Source organism: Priapulus caudatus, unplaced genomic scaffold (genome assembly GCF_000485595.1).
Source record: "Priapulus caudatus unplaced genomic scaffold, Priapulus_caudatus-5.0.1 Scaffold239, whole genome shotgun sequence".
Classification (NCBI taxonomy): Eukaryota; Metazoa; Priapulida; class Priapulimorpha; order Priapulimorphida; family Priapulidae; genus Priapulus; species Priapulus caudatus.
The window spans coordinates 115,356-139,420 of NW_014577300.1; the positions used below are offsets into that span (position 1 = coordinate 115,356).

General features: G+C 42.3%; 2 protein-coding genes across 2 annotated transcripts in view; both read right to left on the reverse strand.

The window, feature by feature from the left end:
- The window catches only part of LOC106807870 (breast cancer anti-estrogen resistance protein 1-like), a 43,283-nt gene extending 25,739 nt beyond the window's left edge, over positions 1-17,544 (reverse strand). The window contains exons 1-2 of the mRNA XM_014810362.1: positions 17,465-17,544; positions 13,566-13,740 (exon numbers count right to left, since the gene is read on the reverse strand). Of these exons, the coding sequence (XP_014665848.1) occupies positions 13,566-13,583 (18 nt within the window). The 5' untranslated portion in view covers positions 13,584-13,740; positions 17,465-17,544. The remainder of the gene's footprint in view (positions 1-13,565; positions 13,741-17,464) is intronic.
- LOC106807871 (protein white-like) overlaps positions 13,690-24,065 on the reverse strand; it is a 49,284-nt gene continuing 38,908 nt past the window's right edge. Inside the window, exons 21-24 of the mRNA XM_014810363.1 lie at positions 23,606-23,711; positions 23,235-23,335; positions 22,808-22,878; positions 13,690-13,740 (exon numbers count right to left, since the gene is read on the reverse strand). Of these exons, the coding sequence (XP_014665849.1) occupies positions 13,690-13,740; positions 22,808-22,878; positions 23,235-23,335; positions 23,606-23,711 (329 nt within the window). The remainder of the gene's footprint in view (positions 13,741-22,807; positions 22,879-23,234; positions 23,336-23,605; positions 23,712-24,065) is intronic.

A 24,065-nucleotide genomic window follows, 5' to 3' on the forward strand; every position in this document is an offset into this window, starting at 1 on the left:
AGAGAGAGAGAGAGAGAGAGAGAGAGAGAGAGAGAGAGAGAGAGAGAGAGAGAGAGAGAGAGAGAGAGAGAGAGAGACGATAGCGCGGAAACGAGTGAGCGAGCGAGCAAATAAGAGAGAGAAAAGGAGCCAGAGCGAGACAGAGGAGGGGGGGATGACTAACGAAAAAGCGTAGAAGAACCGAGAAAACAAGATGGTATCGAAAATGCATATACGTAGTGGCAAACACGAATATCAAATACGGCGGCAAAGATAAAGTAGGATTGACAAGAAAGAAAATCGACTGCAAACATCTCCACATCCGAATAGAAGCAGCAAACGCAAACATTTTACACTCAAACATAAACGGCCGTGCAAGGTCAAAGCCGAATACTTCACACTGTGATTGCGACCTCTATGGACTACACACAATGACGACACTGTCATCAATGGAAGTGAATGACAGCAGCTCAACGATATGAGCTCCGGATTCACGCGGGTGTCCAAACAACAGCAGCTGCTCTATAGTCTGTCACGACACAGATTGATCCTCCTGAAATACATCACAGCGACAGTGCATCCTTATGTACGCGTAGGTGTCTCGATCTGCATAATCACGTCACGAGAGCTGTACAACGCTAATAACAATAGAATTTTGCACAGGGGAGAGATAGTGATCTGCTAGGGGACGGCTCTGATTGGATAATTTTGTCTCTTATTTATTTTATTTTTTATTATTTTTTGGCTAATTTTGTTTTATTTTAGAATTAGGGATAGGGTTAGGGTTAGGATTAGGGTTAGGGTTAGAGTTAGGGTTAACTGATTTCTATATTCACTATCTCTCCCCTGAGACCTACTAATAACAATAGCACGCAACAACGATGTATATGGCCGCGCGTTGAGCATTGCATTGCGTTGTACACTGCGTTGTACATTGTATTGCGTTGTATTGCGTTGTATCGCGTTGAGTATTGCAGTGTTTACTTCTCGTTCACTGCACAGTGCTTTCATGCGATCTCGCTATTTTTTACATAATGCAATCAGATTCCGCATCAGTCGACTGATTAGATAGCTTAAATGATCGTCGATTGCTTAATAAGCAATCGGGACTGATCGGGTAAGCAATCGATGATCGGTACCCGATGGCTCATTAAGCAATCGAAGATCGGTCCCGATTGCTTATTAAGCAATCGAAGATCGGTCCCGATTGCTTATTATGCCATCGATGATCGGTCCCAAGCAATCGATGATTGGTCCTGATTGCTTATTAAGCAATCAATGATCAGTCCTGATTGCTTAATAAGCAATCAGATAAGCGATCCTCTGCACCATTGAGTGCTTATTTGAAGCACTCGTTGATCGCTTGTGGATTGCTTGTGGATTGCTTAAATTTTTGTAAGGGTTGCAGTGTTTACTTCTCGTTCACTGCACAGTGCTTTCATGCGATCTCGCTATTTTTTACATAATGCAATCAGATTCCGCATCAGTCGACTGATTGATGGCATCTTTTCGTAGGGCCGATTTCCGTATTTGGGGTCATTAATCAACTTGTGAAGGTTGGTGACTGTACGACGGCAGCACAGTAAGCAGCAAAATTAACAATTAAAAATCCGGATGGCATAATTTATGCTTTTGTGTGTGCGCGTTCATATAGCACATTATGGTTGAATATGACTTTGCAGGATGATGAAACGATACTAGATCTGAGGAATTAAAAAGACGTCGCGCGAAACTATCTGAAAATGATATTTTTCATAATTAAAGAAAATTAATACGTGTAGATTTATATTATACATGAAGCTCTAGATACACGCAAAAGCAACGTCATACACGGGGAAAAAAACTACACATATAAGCTATTGCTAAGTTGGCATGGAATATGCCAATGGAATATTATGGAATACGATCAAATCGCTGCCTGCCATGTAGCAACACATGTCAAGATAACCACTGAAGCAGCGAAAACACGCTTTTCAGGTAAAGCAGTCAGTCTGCAACACGGATCAGAAACTGTTTCCATGTCACGCATTGTACGACGTGTGGCATTCAAACCCCATGAAAGCCTGGTAATATCCAGCATACAAATGCGACTGTGGCAGGTGACACAAAGCATGCCACCCCCTACTGTCACAGCACCTGGCTACCTGCCCCCTCTCTCTTAACTGTAAACATAATGGCCCAACAATATGCCTGCCAAGTATAAACAGCTCCCCCAATACCTGACCAGTAGTCCATGGAGCTAAGGAGGCATTATATGGGGCTGTTTCTAATGTAAATGCTTTAGTTAGCCATCTATAAACGAAGGTGACTGTACACTCCCTGCTTTTAGCAACAGTATGATAGTTATCCGGGTACAGATCCGGATCCAAGAATAGAAATTCTAATAGCACAGCAGTAATGCCAGAAAAAGATAAGAAAGCAAGGTAAGCAACGATATTTAATTTTAATGCAATTATGTTTACGTTTCACTATTAAATCCAACTCTCTGTGACCCAGTACCTATACTGTGTTCCTCATCTCACACGTTAAAAAATATAAGTGATACTTTTCTCTACTCCTAGCATCAAAATCTCAAATAGAAATATAATCAGTTTTTACTGAAGCGATAAGTCATTGATTATTGCACCCGCTCAGCATCGAAAGCCACATCCTATTCCCAAACGATATGATAACGACATATATGCATATTAAATGTTCCACTGATCGGATTTGAAATTCACAAAAATACGAAACATGTAACAATATGCGCCTAAAAATGACAGATATACTGATTAATGACATATATTGGGAATTTAACCACAGAAATTAAAGCATCGTAGGCTTACTCCAGCATATTCTATGTACACACAGAGTACAGACTTCACATCACGACACATTATATAATGCAAGAGAAATGTTTGTTTACGCTGAAGCACAACAAGGTTCCCATCATCTTCACCTTATTACTTGTCCGTGCTACGCGCATAATAAACGAAACTGCGGTCAGGGCCGTGGCTGTAGCAGCGTCTCAGCAATGATCTGCTCACCACATGTGTGATATCACCAGCCAGCCCGCATCTAATGTTTCCACGCACTCGCCCCTGACTGCCCCACTTCTGTAGCCTATAGCAGTATTTACGCTACCGAAGCGTTATTATAATATATAACTTATGTAATTATGTATTAATGTAAATTAAAGCACATAGTTACTAGCGGTTTCCTAATAAATTACCAAGCCCACATGTGCGAGTCGTTGATTGTGATGTGAGGTGTTTATATAAGCTCTCACGATTATTACTCTCCTCGTGTTGCAATTGTATCATTATCTACTTGAACCTAAACAAAACTTCAGGCAAACACAGAGACATGTTTTAGTGACCGATTCGCGTTTTCTGTGCGAGATGTCAAAATATTCGACGGTCTTCCGCTACCTATATGCTGCCTAGTTTTATGTGGTTCACACTCTCTCCCATAACAACAGCATCCATACAGGATTGGAGCATGTTTTTTAACAATTTTGTTAAAACGCTGGCACGTGAAACAGCTAGCAACTTCATATAGTGCATGATTGATATGTGACGAGATACTTATAAATAATTCTTTAGCGAAAGGCGAAAAGTACAAAATGCAACCATCTAAAACGCACTAGCGCTACCGTGTAACTCGTGTATGCTCAGACGCATTGAAACCGGCGAGGCAACCGCACCGCGATAAATCCATCCCCATAGTAATGGTGCAGCTGAATCATGAAAGCCGCGAATAATGCGCGATGGCTCACCGATAAAGACCTTACATGTACAGACGCTGCACACATACATGCGAAGATGACCTAGACACGACATCATATTGTGCTTGATACATGTACGCCCGACGGAAGTTTACGACTGCCCGAAACAACAATACCGGGAACTGAAATAATCAATGTTTCACTTAACACTGTGCACGGATGGCGTTAAATTCTCGCTACGCATTCGAGCGACTATTCCGCCATCATCATTCGCAGCATCTCTACTCTCACTCAACGTAAAAACTCACCGCCGAAACTACGGCTCACTCACTATTCCTTTGTTTCTACGCCGTAACTGATCGAGAGAGAAGCGCCTGCAGAAGAAGACGGCTGCGTTTACGATCCGTGAAAAGAGGGCATTAGTAAGCGAAATGTGCGAGCCGTCTCCTTCTCCGACAGACTTGGCCGTAAACCAAAACTAGCGCTGAAAACACGGAATCTAGCTTCGACGACTGCTAAACAGAACGACCGGTAGCAGCAAATGAACGCTAATAACGTAAAGTCTCATCCAACCTAACGGCACACAGCCGGTAAACCAGCCGTGCTAATTGGGGGAAGGAGAGAATCATCCCCATGTTCACCGGCTTTCCCTAACAAGATAGGTAAGCGTTTTTACTCGTTGTGTTTTAACGCCTGAAATTCCAGCGGTTGCGGTTAGTTGCACTTAATCCCTAACCTTAACTAACCATAAACCTAACCTAACTGAGCATAACCATAACCCGTAGCTAACCTAACTGAGCATAACCATAACCCGTAGCTAACCTAACTAACGCTACACCTAACCAACCATAAACCTAACCTAACTGAGCATAACCATAACCCGTAGCTAACCTAACTGAGCATAACCATATGCATAACCCGTAGCTAACCTAACTAACGCTACACCTAACCAACCAATGAAACGCTAACCTACTCTGAGCATAACCATAACCCGTAGCTAACCTAACTGAGCATAACCATATGCATAACCCGTAGCTAACTACTAACGCTACACCCTAACCAACCATAAACCTAACCTATCTGAGCATAACCATAACCCGTAGCTAACCTAACTGAGCATAACAATAACCCGTAGCTAACCTAACTGAGCATAACCATATGCATAACCCGTAGCTAACCTAACTAACGCTACACCTAACCAACCATAAACCTAACCTATCTGAGCATAACCATAACCCGTAGCTAACCTAACTGAGCATAACCATAACCCGTAGCTAACCTAACTGAGCATAACCATAACCCGTAGCTAACCTAACTGATCATAACCATAACACGTAGCTAACCTAACTAACGCTAGCACTAACCAACCACGCTTCAGTTTCGGACGCTAAACAGCGGAATTCAACCGCAGGAAGAAATACCGAATTGATGACGTAAAGTGTCATCCATGCTGCTGCTACTATCGGCTTCAGCAGCCTCCGATCAACACGCGCGGCGGCACGGGACGGCCGTCGCTCGGCACGCGACACGACACCTACCTTATTGTTGGTGACGACGACGCACGACGACGTCCAGTACGTCCGGCTCCACATGGTCAACAGCACCATCACTGACCTCTCCCTCTCCCCCTCTCTCTCTATATCTCTCTTTCTCTCGGTGTGGCTCGACTGTTCAAAATTAAGCCGGCCTCTGGGGTGGCGCCGTAGCGACAGACTGAGAGTGAGAATCCCTGATCTCCGAGCTGCGTGTACCAAACGTGACCGCACGCGAAGAAGCCGGGAGGATCGAGGCAATGACCATCGGACAGGAAGCTGCCACGTGCGTCTTCGTCATCTGTCTCGAATTAAGCCTCGCGCAGGCACAGCGCCCCCGAATCGCAGATGAAACATGGCCGGCACATTGTCTGCATGCTGCGATATTACGATGGCCTGTCTGTCGATCGGCGCGGGCAAAAAGCGAAGACAGATGCATTAGCTGCAAGCCGCCCATGGTCGAGCGAGAGTTGGTGTGGGGGGGACGATGCAGACCACAGAGACCTTTCGCTGACCTCAGCCAGTCTAGAAGATGGCATCGCAACTAATCCAGGCTGGCAGACGAAGGATCAACCGCACAGCGATCAGTCGTGCGTTTCCATTACGCAATATCGGCCTGAGCCAATTTGCATGTGCTGTCTCGCTAGGTCATTGAGAACCAACTTGCGACAGCCGCAGCTGACCTATTGGTGACGGTCTATGTGCTACCAAACCTCCGACAGAGTTGTCGTTCAGCGTGTATTGCACGACCAATGGGTAAGCTTTAACTGCGTGGGAGAGCTCATGGCAGGCTGTGCGTGGGAGACTAACTGTCTTGTCTGCGCCCATGCAACTGCCTTGAAAGTCTTCCGAACACACGCGGTGATGAAAAAAGGAGATTAACAAAGTGGTGTTCTGCTCTCGTCCAGACTTCTTACTATATGCAACTGCTGCCACACATTTCCTCATCTGTAGTTGAGAGAAACCCCAGCGAACACTGCCACGACTGGGTGTGTTGTTTAGAATCGCATACTATAGCCGCGCAGAAAAACGTGACAGCTTTTTTGCACGCGGCTGAGCGTCTTCACTACTTCGCTACCGTGACCACCTGCAGTTCTTCATACTGCAAGGTCGTGAGACCACGAAACGAAAGTGCCTTTGTTTTCCATTAAGAATTCTCACACCGCAATCTGCCATCTTCCTTCTGGCTTAGATGAAAAACTAGACCGAGACTAGCTCCAGGAAACGGTATTGCTAGGGTTAGAATACCGTTGACGTTGTATTTGACGTTGACGTTGACGTTGTACCGTTACCGTTGACGGTGTATTGACGTCAGTAACACAGCCTGGTCGGGTTAGACCGAGACGAGCACATTAATGCAAGTGGTCTCCTGGAGGCAGTGCAGCCAGGCCCCCCTATACTACACATGCCAGGCTGTCTACCACTCCATCATGCTACGCCACCCACTAATGCACCACTTGCGAACGCAATAGCCAGTTGATCGCAATTAGCCGACTTTAATACGAGGTTTAGCTTTATAAACGGCCGAATTATACACTATATAGACTAACAAAGGCTCCCGGGTTGACTTTTTGCTGTGCACTCAACCTATAGAACAGACGGGCCAGCACTGCATGTGTAGACTAAACACACATACTGGCCAAACAAAACGCGCTGACCTATGTCAACACCTGATCAGCATAGCCGGGACACCGTTGATTAAGCGTGACCACTAACGATAGCATACGTGGTGCGGGCAAATAGGCAGGCAGGCAGTCAGGCTGGCGGGCATAAGGCAAACATCTGGCACGAAACAAACACAGTAGTCTCGTGCGTGACTACTGGAAGATAATTGAGTCCGTTCTACCAGCTTGATCTAGTAATATCAAAGCTATATGTATATTTCGGGAGAATTGGTGGCTTGAGTTATCGCCTGGCATCTATGCGCAGCATATTGTTACGCGCACTGGACTTAATTGCACTGTTGTTATCCGTGACATGATATCAAGAGCAGATAAAGAAGGCCTTCTTTATCTGCTCTTGATGATATACCAAGAGTGATAGGCATATAAATAGGTTCCTATATTATATAACAGATCATCACCGCCTCGCGACATTCATCATGCTACGGCGCACTTTACTTACAAAATCACTGGAGCTTCAGAGTAGGCGCACACCAAGGAAGACATATATGCACGCTCGCACACAGTGCAGACACCAGAAACAGTTTATTTCTTGTTAGAGTTAGAGAATTACACATACAGCGCGCGCGGGCTTAGTGACTGTGATGCATGTGTTAATTACCAGTAGTGTTTATATGTGTAAGGTGTTATATGGAGAGGTTAGTTGTTGCACATGTTTTTTTTATGGTTGAGATGTCAATACAAATACATGTACAATCATGCTTACACGTAACACATTAACCATTTGCTTGGCAAGTATACACAGTGAAATACACACACACACGCACACGCACACACACACCCACACACACACACCCACACACAATTGTTTTATTGTATGCTATGTACTGGTTGATGATACGGACTCCAAAGTTAGAATATAGGCCTAGATAGATCTCATTGGACTGGTTGAGCTGACAGCTCGCTGTTGACGACACCCGCACAGCTTTGAGTAGCCGGAAATCTGAAATACGTGAGCCACAACCAGCCCCCGATCCGATATCTGCTCTGATCAAATTCAACTTGTACATCTCAAATATCGAAAACTATGCGAATATAGCGATTATATTGGGCCCACCACAATCTCTGTATTCAAATTTCTGTTTGCAAGGCAAAGATAAGCGCCCCCTATTTTCAGGCAAATCTTTACCTTTTTGTTATTTTTTGTCTTTTTTAAGCCTTTTTGACGGTTTTCAACCGAGTATAGTTTAGAACCCGTCCCGTGTATTCATCGATCTCTTCTGTGAATTCGGCGCTATTTGGATCCAAACTGACGGAGCCTTTCATTAACATACATAAATACATACATACATACATACATACAACATTCGCCAAATTATAGTAAGATATATGATGTCAGCACAGTAATTAATTTTCGCGACGGTTGAGTCAGTTCACACCCTCTAACATCGGCAATTGAACCGACACTGCCTGCAAGGCTGCAACCCAGAATCACGTTCTGAGTATCCGTCTATACTCGTACGTATATACATATACCGTATACAACACGTATATGTTGTGTTTGAACCTCTGGCCAACATTTTTAAGAACATTCGGCCCCTAAAGTGGTTGCAGTTGTGTGTACCACGCGCATCTCCTGTGACACCCGTTAGCAGGCTGTCAAGATATGGTGGCTGGTGAAGATGCTGCGTTTGTTTGCAAAGACAGCCATCTGCTGGCAATTTGCTTGGAGAGGCAGGTTCTATCCTAAACATGCAGGCCTGCCAATATTTCTACAGCCCCACTACCACCGCATTACATTCTCCTTGTCAAGGCAGCCAATTCTATAAACAGGCCTGCTATCCCCCTTCTCCATACACCACAATCATGTATTCTGTTTACCTAATAGGTTCTATCCTTTATATAGGCTCGCATGTAGTTGTATACCTCCCCACCACCACAACCATAGAGTATTTAGAACAAATCCAACCACCCCACCCGTCTATCACCACCTACTCATAATTCATATATATATATAACCCGATTAAATCCAACAGATGCCAAATACGATCAATGTGTTTCTATATATAAGGAACGTCAATTCCAGCGTTTTCCTCTCCAGGGAGCATGAAAACGCAGATACGTAAAATTTATTTTTTAGGACATATATATGCGCATTTATAACTGCATGTTCATCGTTTAAATTCAGCGCTAACCCCTAGACGCAGTGCATAATGCGGCCAGCAGGCATCCTAGTATGACTTGGGGTTATTAGAATGGCTTCATACCTGTCCAATTTTCGCTTTACACAGAGCTGGATAACAATTAGGCTTATATAGCCAGTTATTGCCAGCAGCGTGTGCTACATTCATACAGCCACTCAACAGAATATGAGTAAGCCGCGTACGTACAGCAGCAGCCAATCCCGAGTGTCCACAGAAATCAATACCATTATGTAGAGCCGCTTCAGGGTGATACTCCATTAGGAGTGTTCCCAACTTTAATGTCATTAATGGTCATAATAACATATATATATATATATATGGTCATGGTCATATATTGGTTTGTGGTTTAATGTCATTTAGGTTAGGGTTAGGATTATCAATCAATAATCATTAATCATGAATGATATCAACGTTGGGAACACTCCTAATGGAGCGTTAGCCCAGCTTCAGCCCAAGTATTCCGATCTACATAATGTGTACACCTTGTGTAGGTTTTCATATTAAATTAGCATGTGATCTCGGTTGGGTTTGAGTGTTCCTTACTCCTCCACCCAGCGCTTGTGTGTATATCAGTGACGTACAATAAATTCGCTCTTATTAGAATGATTCCACATTTCGTTGGTTTCATTAGCGACTATAAAATGAGTCTATATGTCCTTTCCAGTATTCTAACATTCTAGCATAAACAACTTTTAGTTCAACCCAAATTAGTAAACATATTACTTGAATCAATGCATATAAAAATCATAAAACCACGAAAGCAGCTCATACCATCAACACAATTAATATTATACATGTCGCAAATCCGCGTTGGCTACGATACACTAGAACAAATATTGCAACTGTCTTTCGACGCTTTTACCTTTACATGTTCGCTGTACGTTAACAGTTTCGTTGGCAGTTTATTCAGCCCAATATCGACATTTGAACACGGTTTGAAGCCTTGCAAGTCGGCCAAAATACCTGGAGAAGAAAGCTATCCTGTATTGGTACACTACATTCTAACCGCTAGCATGAATAGAGATATTTGACACAAGCACTCAATTTCCTAGAAAAAGATTCGTACACATTCGTGTTGCCGACCATACAAAGGTAGGCCAGGTGTTGGTTAGCCTGTGCAGCAGTTATTCTCACGCTTTTCACATGAATGTAAGTCGCGTGGTGTAAACTAACTAGGATGGATACATCATCATGACGACTAATGAATAATGCACGTTTTCTCATGCAAAGCTGAAAAGCGTGGTTCGTAGCCACGGCTGAGGGGAGTCAGGTGTGGAAAACGAATCTCCGAAATTCAGGTTTCTAAGCAGACGAGGCGCGTATCGCGTCTGTGCAGGCCGGAATGCCCAAAGATATTATTAATGATTACTTCCACTCCGTCGCGCGCGCTCCTCCTTCTCTCTCTCTCTCTCTCCCCTCCCCCTCCCTCCCTCCTCCCTCCCTCCCTCCCTCCCTCCCTCCCTCCTCCCTCTTTTCCCTCCCTCCCTCTCTCTCTCTCTCTCTCTCTCTCTCTCTCTCTCTCTCCTCTCCATCTCTCTCTCTCTCCCCCCTCTCTCTCTCTCTCTCTCTCTCTCTCTCTCTCTCTCTCTCTCTTTCTCTCTCTTCTCTCTCTCTTCTTCTCTCTCTCTCCCTCTCCCTCTCCCTCTTCCTCTCCCCAATTCTCTGTCGTTCCCCCTTCCATCACTTCTTTTTTCCTTTCTCCCTCTATCACTTTTTTCTTTCCTCTTTGTTTCCCATTTCCTTCGTCCATTCTCTCTCTCTCCCCCTCTCTTCCTTTCCTCAGAGCTCTCCCGTCTCTCTCGCCGGGCCTCTGTTGCTAGCAAGCTATTCGTTTTTAGCTCATCTGACATAGTCAGATGCAGCTTGTGAGAATCGCATGAGCGTCCGGCCGTCCGTCCGTCCGTCCGTCCGTCCGTCAACAGTGGGCACAAATCTTAACCGCTCGACGTATGGTCACGATATTCGGGGACGTGGGGGATAATCGAAAAACGAGTTGCGAATGTCGAAGCTGGGGCGTATAAGAGTTCAAAGGTCAAGAGGTGTAAAAGAAGGGGGAACATTCCCTCCTTAACCCCCTTAAATTGTATAATTTCTATGGCATTCTGTACTGTCAGTGTGTTACATGTGTACAACTTATGCAACGGCAGTAGCCTCGCTGCTTAGTGCATGTGGTGGTGATAGTACTGTGTCTTTTTGCCTGCGTAATTAGTTACAGGTGGCAGCTCTCTATTTCAGCCTGTAGGCTTGCGTAGGTAAATGGATGAGTGCTTACCTATTCTGTCTTGCAAATAGTTGTTGCTACTACATACGATGGGAGCTTCCATCTTTAATCTTTTAAGACACTTAAACGTACACGCCATCTCGTGGCAATTTTCATAACGATCCCAACGAACATTCTTTCGAGAAGGTTCCTGATACCATCCCTGTGCCTTCCACTGTTTCGGCGCGTATGTGAACACATTTGGAACTAACAGGGTTTACTAGAATCCCACCACTCCACCACAGAGTCACCGCAGCAGACGTGAGATGAGCGCTGTTGCTCCGCGGCACTTGTTTTTAATAGGCAGGAAACGTCAATTTAAGCACTGTCAGGCAACAAACTGCTTAACCACAATAACCTGTGAAACACCATTAGCAACGGGATGGCTACCACTTGCACACGCCTAGTTAGGTTGCACACCCGCTGTGGCAAAATATGATAAAAATACAAACACATGAATATCTCTGCGTTAGTTCATCTAGTGAGCGCACACCTCCCCACACTTCACTCACTTACCATGGTAAAGCAATTGCAATACAAATCTTATAGACTGACTGCCCTGCAGGGTGCCATCTTTTATAAAAGCGTAAAACGTCTGAGATGTCACTGAATGCTGGCAGTGGATACTGGTTCATTATATCACTATTTCAAATGAGCAGTATAGAGTCAAATCGTTCAATCAAAACATTAGACAAATCTATTTAATCTATTTGTGGCACGGTGGGTGGTATTGGTGGTGGGTGGTGGTTTCCAACACATCTCGTAAATCTCATTTGCATTGGAATTTTCTCGACTGTTTGAAAATCGTAAAAGTTGAAACATGCATGTTTGCCAGAGATTGAAAAAGCTAGAAGAAATAAATATTTAACCCAAGCAGTGAAAAATAGCAAGCAAACCAAAGCAGTAAACAATAGATGAACAAGAAGACATTTTTATAACAGAAGTCCGAATTCAAAGCAGCAGTTAATTACTGCATGTTGCAGTAATTTAATATATTATTTTTATCTTGTAGACTTGCACGGCAATCTCACCAAGCAATCTTCAATTAAGCCTTCTCAGATTTGACCTCGCCATGTAACAAAACACGAATGCGGCCCTTAAAACAAACATTTCCCTTCCTTTCCCTCCCGTTGAGCCCCAGATAGGCATTTGCCACTAAAAACAGTCACCATATAGCGCGTATACCCCTAGCTACTTTCATAAACACACAGCTTGCCTTGGGAACAACGTTGTCTTCATTGGCTGATGCATCTCTCACACCACACGCAAACAACTGTAGATATTTGCCAAGCGAAGCACAATTGATGGGTTTAAGCAGGAAGGGTGTGCAAAAACCGTATACGTCTACTACTATAGTCTATCTAACACTCACTAACACTAGTACTGTACTGTAGGATTCAAAGGTGATATAACGGGCGAATCGAGTTCCACTTGAGATAAGAACAGATTTTTTTCCCTAAACATTTTATTTAGTTATTCTGATAGAGAGACAAAAACCACAATGCATCATTCAATTTGCCATTAACACGGTTTTTAAATTGATGCATATTGTTTCACCTGAGAGGAGAAAGCAGCGGCCCTTCGACACAATATTAACCGTCGCTAAAACTCGGATGCAATTGAGCAGTAAATCTGCAAACTAACTTCTTTTGCATGCCCAGTGCCTTAGTTACATTACATCAGAAGTAGATAATAGGGAACATTAGGGAACATTAGGAAACATAGGGAACATAGTTCCCTATTATCTACTTCTGATTACATGGAAGTGTGCCAAACAAAAAGAATCTACTAGTTGGCTTCTGCACATATGTGAAACATCCCAGTGCTGACAGTTTTGGTTAGCAGCTCATGTAATCATCCCGTGTAAACACATCTGGACCTTCCTCCCCCTCCTCCCCCCCCCACCAGTAAATCAGATCATATGGCTCACCTCATTATTGACACATGCGGCCATCTCAGAAGAATAATAAAGAACATGCACAGTTGATATTGTTTATATATGTTGTTTACACACATTCAAGTAATGGGCCAAAAAATGCATTGCAGTTTCATAACTTACATTGTACTTATCATTGCTCAAACATTTGGAGACCTTTGCTTCCCAGTTTATTATTTAATTTTAACAATCCAGCCTCTAAGATATAGCTGCACATGTGCGAAATTTATTGCTAAAATTAACTGCTTGCATGATGATAACACTAGCAGATCTCACCATCTTTGTTCACCAATACGGTTCATATAATACCCTATACTAAAACATACCTGTTGTGTCAGGGTCATGAGGGTGGAATTGCAGCTAAGTGCCCTGATCAGAAGGTAGTTCTAGACTTTGGCAGTTGAAATGCTTCTTAAGCTGCTAAAACAGCTGAAGCTGGCCAGGACTTCCTCATGGCGGATAAGTGATCCCGATACTTTTCAGAGCATCAGAACTCTGAGTCTAGAAATGAAAGATCAGAAATAAAAATACTTTCAATTGTCGGTGCCAATGGTCCTAAACACAGATCTAACATAGTTATGGTCAGAGTAAGTGACTCAAACTTACCACGACACCTAATCCATATATAACACCTAAAGCATGAAACCCCATTAAACAATATTGCAAGGGCCCGTACGTAGAAAGCGATGGGGGGAGGAAGGTTATTTAAGCATAACATACAGAAAGGTTTATTCTAGAACAATTTAAAACCAATCCAGTGGCTCAAGTTGACTGGTTGGTTCTGACCACACATGCTTGGGCCATTCCAGCAATTAGGATCATTTCATTCTATTAAATACTAAATAAAGTCAATAAGTTTCAAGTGCACGTACTCCTCAGTCCTGATAATTACCTCCGCCCAACGGAGTTGGAGGGGAGGTTATGTTTTCGCTCTCGTGCGTTCGTGTGTTCGAGCGATCGATATTAGCGCATCAGCCAGCTCAGCCAGCCAGCCAGTGATACCCAGCGAGCCAGCAAGTGTGTACATATGAGCGAGCAGCAGCAACGAGCGGCTGCTACAAGCGAGCGAGCAGCAAGCCAGCGTGTACATGTCAGTACGCTGGCGTATATCGTGGCTTATTCGTGTGTTCATGAGTCGTATGGCGTATATCGCTGGCGGAGGTATGCACTCTCCGTGAGTGCTCTAGTTATTCTTGTATTGTACACTGCTCAACTACTCGACTAGTCCCACCACACCGTTGCTCGTTTGTCGTCACACACTGCACACCTACCCTTATAATATTACCTTCTAACTGTAACATTACCTCCTGTAATATTAATTGCAAATTGTAAATGTAACACTAACAGTATAAATGCAGGCCTATTAAGACCGTAGATGGGCTAGCTCTAACCGTGTTGCCCTTCGCTCTCAATACTAAACTACGTGGGTAGAGCTACGACTGGTCCAGTTGAGCAGAGCCTGCTATAAACACATAAAATTAATACAAATATCGAATAGTTTAATGGCATTTAGCATAGTAGCACTATTTCAATCTCTGAAATGTTACATGAAAATGTCTGTGGCTCTGCTGTGGTTAACTTATGTCTGAATCGTGGGTTGTAATTGAGTGTGACTTAGACACACAATAAGAAATATGTATTCCAACAAACTATACCTTATTGCTGGGTTAAATATTGACCTAGAAATTGAGCCCTAGATATTTTTATAATCAGTCACAATTCTACGGCCAAATGGCTTTCCATACACAAGTGGCAAATTTTTGTACAAGATTTTCAAGGTTTCTGACCATGTAATATTGAAATTCAATGTAATACATAACATGTCACTTTATTAACATCTTACCAGGAGTCTATCAATAGGAGTAAGACAGACTGAAACCGGCAAAATTCAACATTTAGTTGCCTTAGTCTACCTATGATTTATTGTGTTTAACTCAATAAACTTGAGCTCAAATCTTACCTTAATCATTAAACTAATTTTGTGTCTAATCGTTGGTCTCACAAAAATGACAAATCGGGAGATATCAGTCCAAACGTACAATGTAGTTTTAGCAATTCATACCACATTTTCAACAACTGTGAACCGAAACAAAGGGCAATGCTTTTTAATAGCCCTCTACCGCAAGCAATGCAAACAACTAGCGAGGTTTGCCAGGGATTTCAGAAAGTTAAACATGACTTGGTGTTATTTATACTATTTACATTAGAAATAAAAAATTTCACATGTTTAGTATTTTTATCCATTTTATTTTTTCTTAACAATATCGTTTATAACACGTCATTACTGTCATTCGACATGGCCTATAAATAACACCAAGTCGTGTTGAACTTTCTGAAATCCCAGGCAAACCAAATCCTGATCTTATCCACATCACAAAATGCTTCTCACGAATTATCACCTTTTAAAATTCAATTTATCTTATAAAAAATATCACAAAATAAAAATCATTCCAACTTTGTCAGAACATAAATTGTAAACTTGTTAATGCCAATTGTCTCCTGTAATTACTGTGAGGGACCACGGACCAATGAAATCATTGCTGCCCATACAGGGCATTGAAGGCAAGATTACTATTTCTGTTCTGTCGAAATTCAGAAGATTTGACTCTGTGATATTATTTTACAAGATACAAGTTATCTAATGAGCTTATAATTAATGCACGGCAAGCTTTTTGTGATGTAGGTGAGATGTGAATAAAGTGACGCATGCAAGTATTTATTTGAACTTCAATGTTGCACAGTCAGAAACAATGAAAAAGTTGTTCGGGTAATGTGTTACATCACGCACACAAACTACCTAATAAACTATGCCACCTCCACATTTCTTGCTAAAATGACCCTGCTTTTAAATCATCATGCTAGACTAAAACAATGGGATCAATATGTGTTACCGTGAACTTCACGCGTTATTTTCACGAATAAGTTCGATCACGCCCAAGGATATAATATAGGTCTCCACATTTGCACATTTCCACATGTTGCACATTGCGAAAATGAAGTGCTTATAATATGCCACTGCCTGGTATTATGAGTATAAATGTACAACACTCAACAGTAGTCAATAGCCTAGTAGCTCTAGCTCTAGGCGCTAATAGTAATAGTACTACTACGTACTACTACTAGTACTACTACTACTACTGCTCATAGGGTCTATGTCCCCCCCCCCCAGGGTACTGCCGGAACGTACCCTGGTAACTATCTGATATGGTTAGGGTTAGGGTTACGAAGTAGGCGTAGGCGACTCCGTAGACTCGTTAGTGGAGTAGGCGAGGTACGGTCCGGCATATTATTATTAGATAGTACCAGGAGGTGCAAATCCACTTTAGGCACCTTAGGTATCACGAAGTGATGCACAGATTTCTGTGTATCATCAACGGATGCACAGACTTTCCGTATATCAAGGAATGATGCAAAAACCGGCTAACCCTAACAACACTAAGTCATAAAGTATTAAAGTATAACCTTAGGTATCACAAAGTGTGTTAGGGTTAGGGTTAGGGTTAGGGTTAGGGTTAGTGTTTTTGCATCATTCCTTGATATACGGAAAGTCTGTGCATCAGTTCACAGGCACTTGAAGCATTTCAACTGTAAACACACGCCGCCGCCATTGCGCGCACACTGACACATAAATATATAGTGTCAGTTTATATATATAGTATATATAGTATATATGACAGTATATATAGTGTGACTATATATTTATGTGTCAGTGTGCGCGCAATGGCGGCGGCGTGTGTTTACAGTTGAAACGCTTCAAGTGCCTGTGCATCAGTTGATGATACACAGAAATATATGCATGTCCCCCAGCGTACTGCCGGAACGTACCCTGGTAACTATCTCAGTATCTGATATGGTTAGGGTTAGGCTTATAGTCCTAGTAGCAGGAGTAAGATAATATAGGATCCTATATTATCTTACTCCTGCTAGTACTACTACTAGTAGTAGTATAGCCCGTAGCTTTAGTACTATAGCCCGCTTACATTGACTGCCGCTGTCAATGTAAGCGGGCTATAGTACTAGAGCTATATAGACCGTGTTTATTAACTGCCGCTTGCGGACGAAAGCAGCATAGCAAATATTTTGATCATAATGCACTTTACCGTACTGTTACACCTGATCACCAGGCTGATGTCTAAAATGCCAAAGATCAATAGCGTCACATTTTATGTGAATTATTATTATATTAGATCTACAGACTGTAATATATTTTGCCTAGCTGGCTTACCTGCTCGAGATTTGTATCCGCGACAAGATCACAGTAAATGATGACGTCACATGTCACACAAACTGTGCCGCCACCGTACAGTAACACAGATACTGACAATACTGACACACACTGAAACAGTAACATCCAGTGGCAGTGGCAGGACCACGTCAAGAGACAACCCGATAACCAGATTGAACACATTCTTATTATGCAATCGTCCTGGATTTACACTTCAAAATGACGGTTTCAACTGTCCCAACGTTCCAACATAGATATAAATAGTAAAATACTAAAGTATATTTACGAATAAACCATTCTACGAATGTACTGCACAGTGACGCCATCCCGTGACACTCGTACGCAAATAACTCACTGTAACCTGTACCGCCTGTACTGGTAACTTTGTGAAAGCAGACTAGTATACGAGCACGTATTATTTCATGCACGCACGCACGTACACACATACGTACGCACGCACGGACACTGAACTCGCGCACGAGCACGTTAGCACCATCACGTACCACACACATATCAACAAAGACACACGGCACAACGTGATCTTATAAAGCGTACAACTCACATTTTAACTCGGCGGGTGAAACACTGCTTCGCCACGCACCGACAACATACGGCCACTTATCCTGGAAAATTTTTCCATGCTTACGTCGGCGATACTACCGCAGCGAAAGATAAGAACACAGATGCGACTTACTATCTATCACCGCCAACTGTACACGCACACATAAGCCACACCACCTACGCACCATGAAAGGTCACAAAATAACCTGGCAATGTTTATATCCTATTATATATTATTATTATTATTATATGATTATATTAAACTTACTTCAGTAATTCACTGAGACATTTGTCCCACGCGGAAAAAAATCTATTGAATGCAATAGCGACGGTCTGCGGATAAAATAATAAACATTTCGGGAGGTGATACATACATATGTGTGATACAGTAGTTTTGAGTGATACAAGTACATCAAAGCTTATCATAGTTTACACCACCTGCTAGCAACAATTAATTACATACATATTAGAAATTTCTACGATCATCTAAATTGATAACAAAATAAAAGAAATATTGAGAGAGAGAGTGTATCATGGTAATCGTTTATATCGAGTGCTAATAAGATTATCCCCACCGTAGAACAATTATCATTGCCCATACTGCTGGTACTGCACCCTCGTGTAAAACCACTAACTTAACATCATTAATATTATCACATGCATACATATATACTATAATAGCCTCTAACAATAACAGTTCTACTCACCAACATTATATTCATAAGCACATTAACAACGCAGCAGATATCGCCCTTAAAAAAATTTCTTGTCTCCAACAGTACTACGACGAAGTGAGAGATTCGGAAAATGTTCTATCAGCATACGAAACCCTGCCGCCAAACTCATGCTTCCAGATTCGAGCAAGTTGCCCCCCCTATTCCTGAGCCTGCCATCCTTTCCAGTGGTATCAATATACATCCACCAATATCGCATCGTTTTTTGCAAAAACATGCAAAGATCCGAATTCTCCACGCCGTTCGAATCGCATTATAAGCCGCATATTTTTAATGTAATACAATCGTACAATCAAGTCGACTCATCGTTGACGAGGAGGATAATAACAAGTGACACAACAACACGGAAGAGGGTCAGACTAACCACTCTCTAAACCTATAATCACTATAACTATAATATAGTCTCACTTGGTTTCAGTGCCGAGGCAGAGCCCATCAACAACCAGAATTCTCTTCCTACATCTTTTCGTGTATCCGCTACTCTCCACAAACATAACCACTCTAACCGGGCTTCCACGATACCCTCTTAACCATGGTAACTACATCTACACCCCCGTGTTTGTTTTCGTGGCTGTTGTATGTGTGTGTGCCGTGCGTTGCGTGTGTGGTGGTTTGCGCCGTGTGTGTGTGTGCCGGCGGTGGTGTTTTGTGCAACCTTCCCATGACTCTCAGCCAATACAAAATGCCAAACTAAATGCTTATCTGTCTTGCATTACATTACACTTGGCCAACGGCTCTATATTTCATTGTTTCTGAACGATATCACACATCTTCGCCGCTCCCGAACACCGGTGCGTGTACCATGGCCGTTCCAGTCAGTCCGACCCCCCGTGTTCGCTGCAGCTCAGGTCAACAAGTCAAGAGTCATAAATATAAAGCAACCTCCTATCTATGGAGGGGCGACACATTAAAAATGCGTCACGCTGAGGCGGCGGGCTCCCACCCCCACACCCCCCCTCTCGCATCCTCGAAACTTTCGGATTACGGTTATACACCACCCCCCCGCCCTGGATAACAAGCCAAATCCTGTGACAGCACCCCCTGTCTAGCAAATCCCAACATTGAAAAACGAAACCCCCCCAAATCATAAAAGATAGGCTTAACGGACCATTGCAGTATAAAACCCTCAACTATAAATCGTCATTGATTGCCACCGGAGGAGAAACGGCGAGACATGGGCAGACATTTAAAAGGGAATAAAATAATCGTCATATCCTACGATATAGATTTTAGATAATCACAGCAACGAACTCGTTACACGTTACCTGATAATATACCAAGTCATCTAAACCATACACATATTGTTACAAATACCTAATTAATAGGGTATAATACTATCTCTATTACAACCACCTTCGACCAGCTTGTCCTCACGACACACTTTAGAAACGCGCGCTCCCAATGATAACATTTGATCCGGAATTTATTATGCGATGTGAATCAAGAGGCCCGGCGCGGCCCGGAATCCCCAAATGCAATATATTAACTAAATTTTCAACCGAACATATTCATTCGGCTCTCTACGTAGCGAGCCTTAGCTGAAAAAGTGGTTTGCACCAACGCAGTCAATGTCTATAATGGTGAAATGACAATCCTCGCACCAGCTTGTTTAACTTATACGCAGGTATTAACCTAAATTAACTGAAAATCCTAGGCCCACTGTCACCCTAGATACCTAGAGTAAAGTAACGATACCGCTTTACTTAAATACTGATTGATTGATAAGTTTGGCAAAAAAATAGAATACTTTCTGCTTGCACTATCAAAGTAACACTAATAAGTCTCTATATCTACTCTTGTAAGCATATAACAACACTATAATATAAAGAAACTACCGTTTGCGACGGATCCCTCGTTATTTATTTTAGATCATATCAGAAACTATAAGACATATTCTCAGGACGACGAATGCACACCCACGCACACACCCTGTATCGCTCACTTCAGCAGCCCGTCTTGGTCACCTATCATAGTGACATCATGTTAGTACCAGAGGCCATAATTCACAATGAGGTTTTCGACCCAATATGAAGTGCTTGTACACACTCACTCTGTTGTGTTGCCCCAAGCAACATCAGTTAGTCATACATAACGTAAACAACGCCCAAAACTGCGGTCAATGCCGTATTAACATACCTCAATATATTATTATCAACATGCGCGACTAGCCTGAATGACAAGAAGGAACATCGCCAGTAAGAAACACAGATTTTAACACACCACATCATGTCTAGATAGTATCGGATATGCCCACATGAAATACAACTGAGCACCCATTCTGATCTCTAATGTACTCAGTAGGCAAGTGATTAAACTAGGGCGCTCTTGCCAAATATGTACTAGCATAATACGACCATCACACCCCCGCTACCCAGTCAGCAAACGAGAATGAAAGTATCAAGAGTTTGCATTTACAGCGGCCGACCGCTCTACCATCCCGACATCCCATCTCTCCGTCCCACGCTCAGAGAAACCCCATATCCTACAGACAGCAGAGCTAATACGCCAACTAAGCGAGAAAGAATAATTAGTAATCGTCAAGTCACTGTTAGTTATCAGCTAACATTAGTAATTAATAAACATACAAGGACCATGCTGACATGAAAAATAAAGGGCAATCTATGCACAATCTAACGTACCCAAGCAGACCAACAGAACCAACATAAAACACATGAAACGTGCAACTGATCCACTCGTAACGTACTCAACCAAAAACCTACCAAAATTTCGCAGATTCCGACAAACATTCATTTAATTGAACAAACCATCCCGACGTAACAACCGTACCACCTTATAGAAACTTAATCATATCCTACTCGGCGAAACTCCCACTTAATACTCTCTCTGATAACATACATCTTTGCTTCATTGCTGAAATCAAACTGTAATGGACACAATCTGAGATGTGGCATGATCGGCGACACCTAAATATTCCGCCAATTGTATAGTTTTCATAATATTCAGATTTAGGCCTGCCCTAAAAGCGGAGCGTCCCATGCGTCACCACGTGTAATCTGCAGCAGTATACGGCTACCTCCACCGTACTCTATAACCACCGTGACAATGTCCATTGCCCCTCGCCCCTATCTAACACACAACTTCCTTCTCTCAAAGGTTAATTGTTCATGGAAACTCGTTTACTCCGTATGAGTTTCTAGCGGTTAGCACATGGTTGCCCCTATCTGTATATCGCAATACACTAATTTTATCAAACCAAAATAATCCACACATTTGTGACCAGTACATTGCGCACTATGCCGCTTTGATGTTTCTCTAGCCTTGCGCGTTCTTGAAATAACCATACCCTTATGCCGCTTCCGCCCATGCCTTTTGTTCAAACATTACCTCTAATATAGACGTTTTACATCCGCAGGGCAGAGCAAATCCACCAATTTTCATTCCAAAGAACTATTCTGTCACCCGAAATATCTAAACATGCACCACAGCTGCACCCCTCACCAGACTCCGTTGTGCTCAATATAATAGCCATACTACTTAATGCAAAATCCTACTGAAAAACTAATTGCATAATCCTTTTTTTTTATACATCAAAACCCTTAGCCCTTATCATTCACATGTCCAAAAATACAAATCCGTTCGAACCCTGAACTGAAATGCCATTCCAATTTTTGCCCAAATAAATTGCCGGGCCGAAAGTACGTCGACTGGCGTGCTCCAAAATAGTCGTTCAACCTATGCAGACAATAGCAGTACAACCCTAAACGCCCAACTTTCAAACATTGGTCAAACGTTCCGACTTATAATCTGCGCTTTGACGCATGTAGCCAACGATGTCTGACTCGGGCATCAGTACGGATACGTCGACAAACGGAAGACGACCGCAATATTGAGCAATAGCATCATTACTGTAACGATGTCCAGTGAGCTCAAAAATAGACAATATGAATCTAGTACGAAGTTAGACAACTGTCACCCAATACGACAGGAGCCAAATCTATAATCATGGTGGGCCCCATAATTAAAATCTAGAGAAAGCCTGTCTGTAGTTCTTTAGAGAGCTAGTACTAAATCCTACCATTATTCTTACCGGCTTGAAGCTGTATTGCTCGAGGACATCCAAACCGTTTTGCTTACATGGTAGAGACTCGTATTCACATTCTATATAAAGAAAAAAAGAGGTTTCAACAAAATCTATCAGTCAGAACCAAAAACAGAGATAAAGAGGTAAAATAACTCTGAAACGTGAACTATGAAATATTCACTCTATTCTGAATTATGCAATTAAACATTCACTCCCTTTAAAATATATAATTTATTCTGTACATAATAGTCCCTCAAGGAAAACCCCAAAAGTGCCCTTCATAGACAGGTGTCCATTTCATAGAAGGGTCGATCGCTAACATGTTTGACTGTACATGTCTGCCGATCGTTAAGTGATCGTATAGAGAACAAATAACTGAAACTCAAAACCTATACGTAAGGTTTTACTCAATATGTGCTATCTTAAAATGCACCAATGTAGTCGATTCGGGTCCACTGGTTTATAAGGAGAGCTTCACTAGCCAAACGAAACCAAGAAACCTCTTGCACCCAGCTCACAGCTTTTGGAAATGTTCTGCAAGTAAACAGTGTACCTCTTAGAGTCCGTTTACGTACTTGTCTACACGAGTATGTATTCGTAGGAATGTGCTTACGTGAAAATTTAGATTAATTGAGCAAGCAGAGATAACAGCATGGAAATTTTATAATAATAATTTTTCTAAATACTATTATAAACTTTATATTCTGTTATTTGTTAGATTCCATTGTTTTATATGTCTATACTTGATAAACTGATAATCTACAGGAATCTATAAACGAACTTGGAATCAACTAATGAACTTACGTCATCTGCACGAAAAGTCCAGAGAACAAAAGCAGGGTGACGTTTACAAGGCCCATCATTGTTGTCAAAGCCGTTATATTTGATGATATTGCAGAAAACAGGAAACCTAGAAATTATAAAAAGAAATACAGCAACCGAATAATTGCAATGATAACAAAACACAGAGACACATACGCTCGCACACCCGAACACATGCGTGCACGCACGCACGCCCGCATGAACGCCCGCACACATGCACGCACGCACACACCTACAAGCACACACATAGATATTCAAAACACCCTGTCTGGCATGTCAATAGTCTATTATTTCTTTCATTGCTGTACATAATGAATGAGTAAATGCGTAAAATTCCAATTTAACAACAAATCGCTTTTTAACACAATTTTGTCTGTAGTAGCAGAAAATGTGTGATTTTGTTTACATAGAACGTATTCATTTCATGCAGAACAATGTTTAA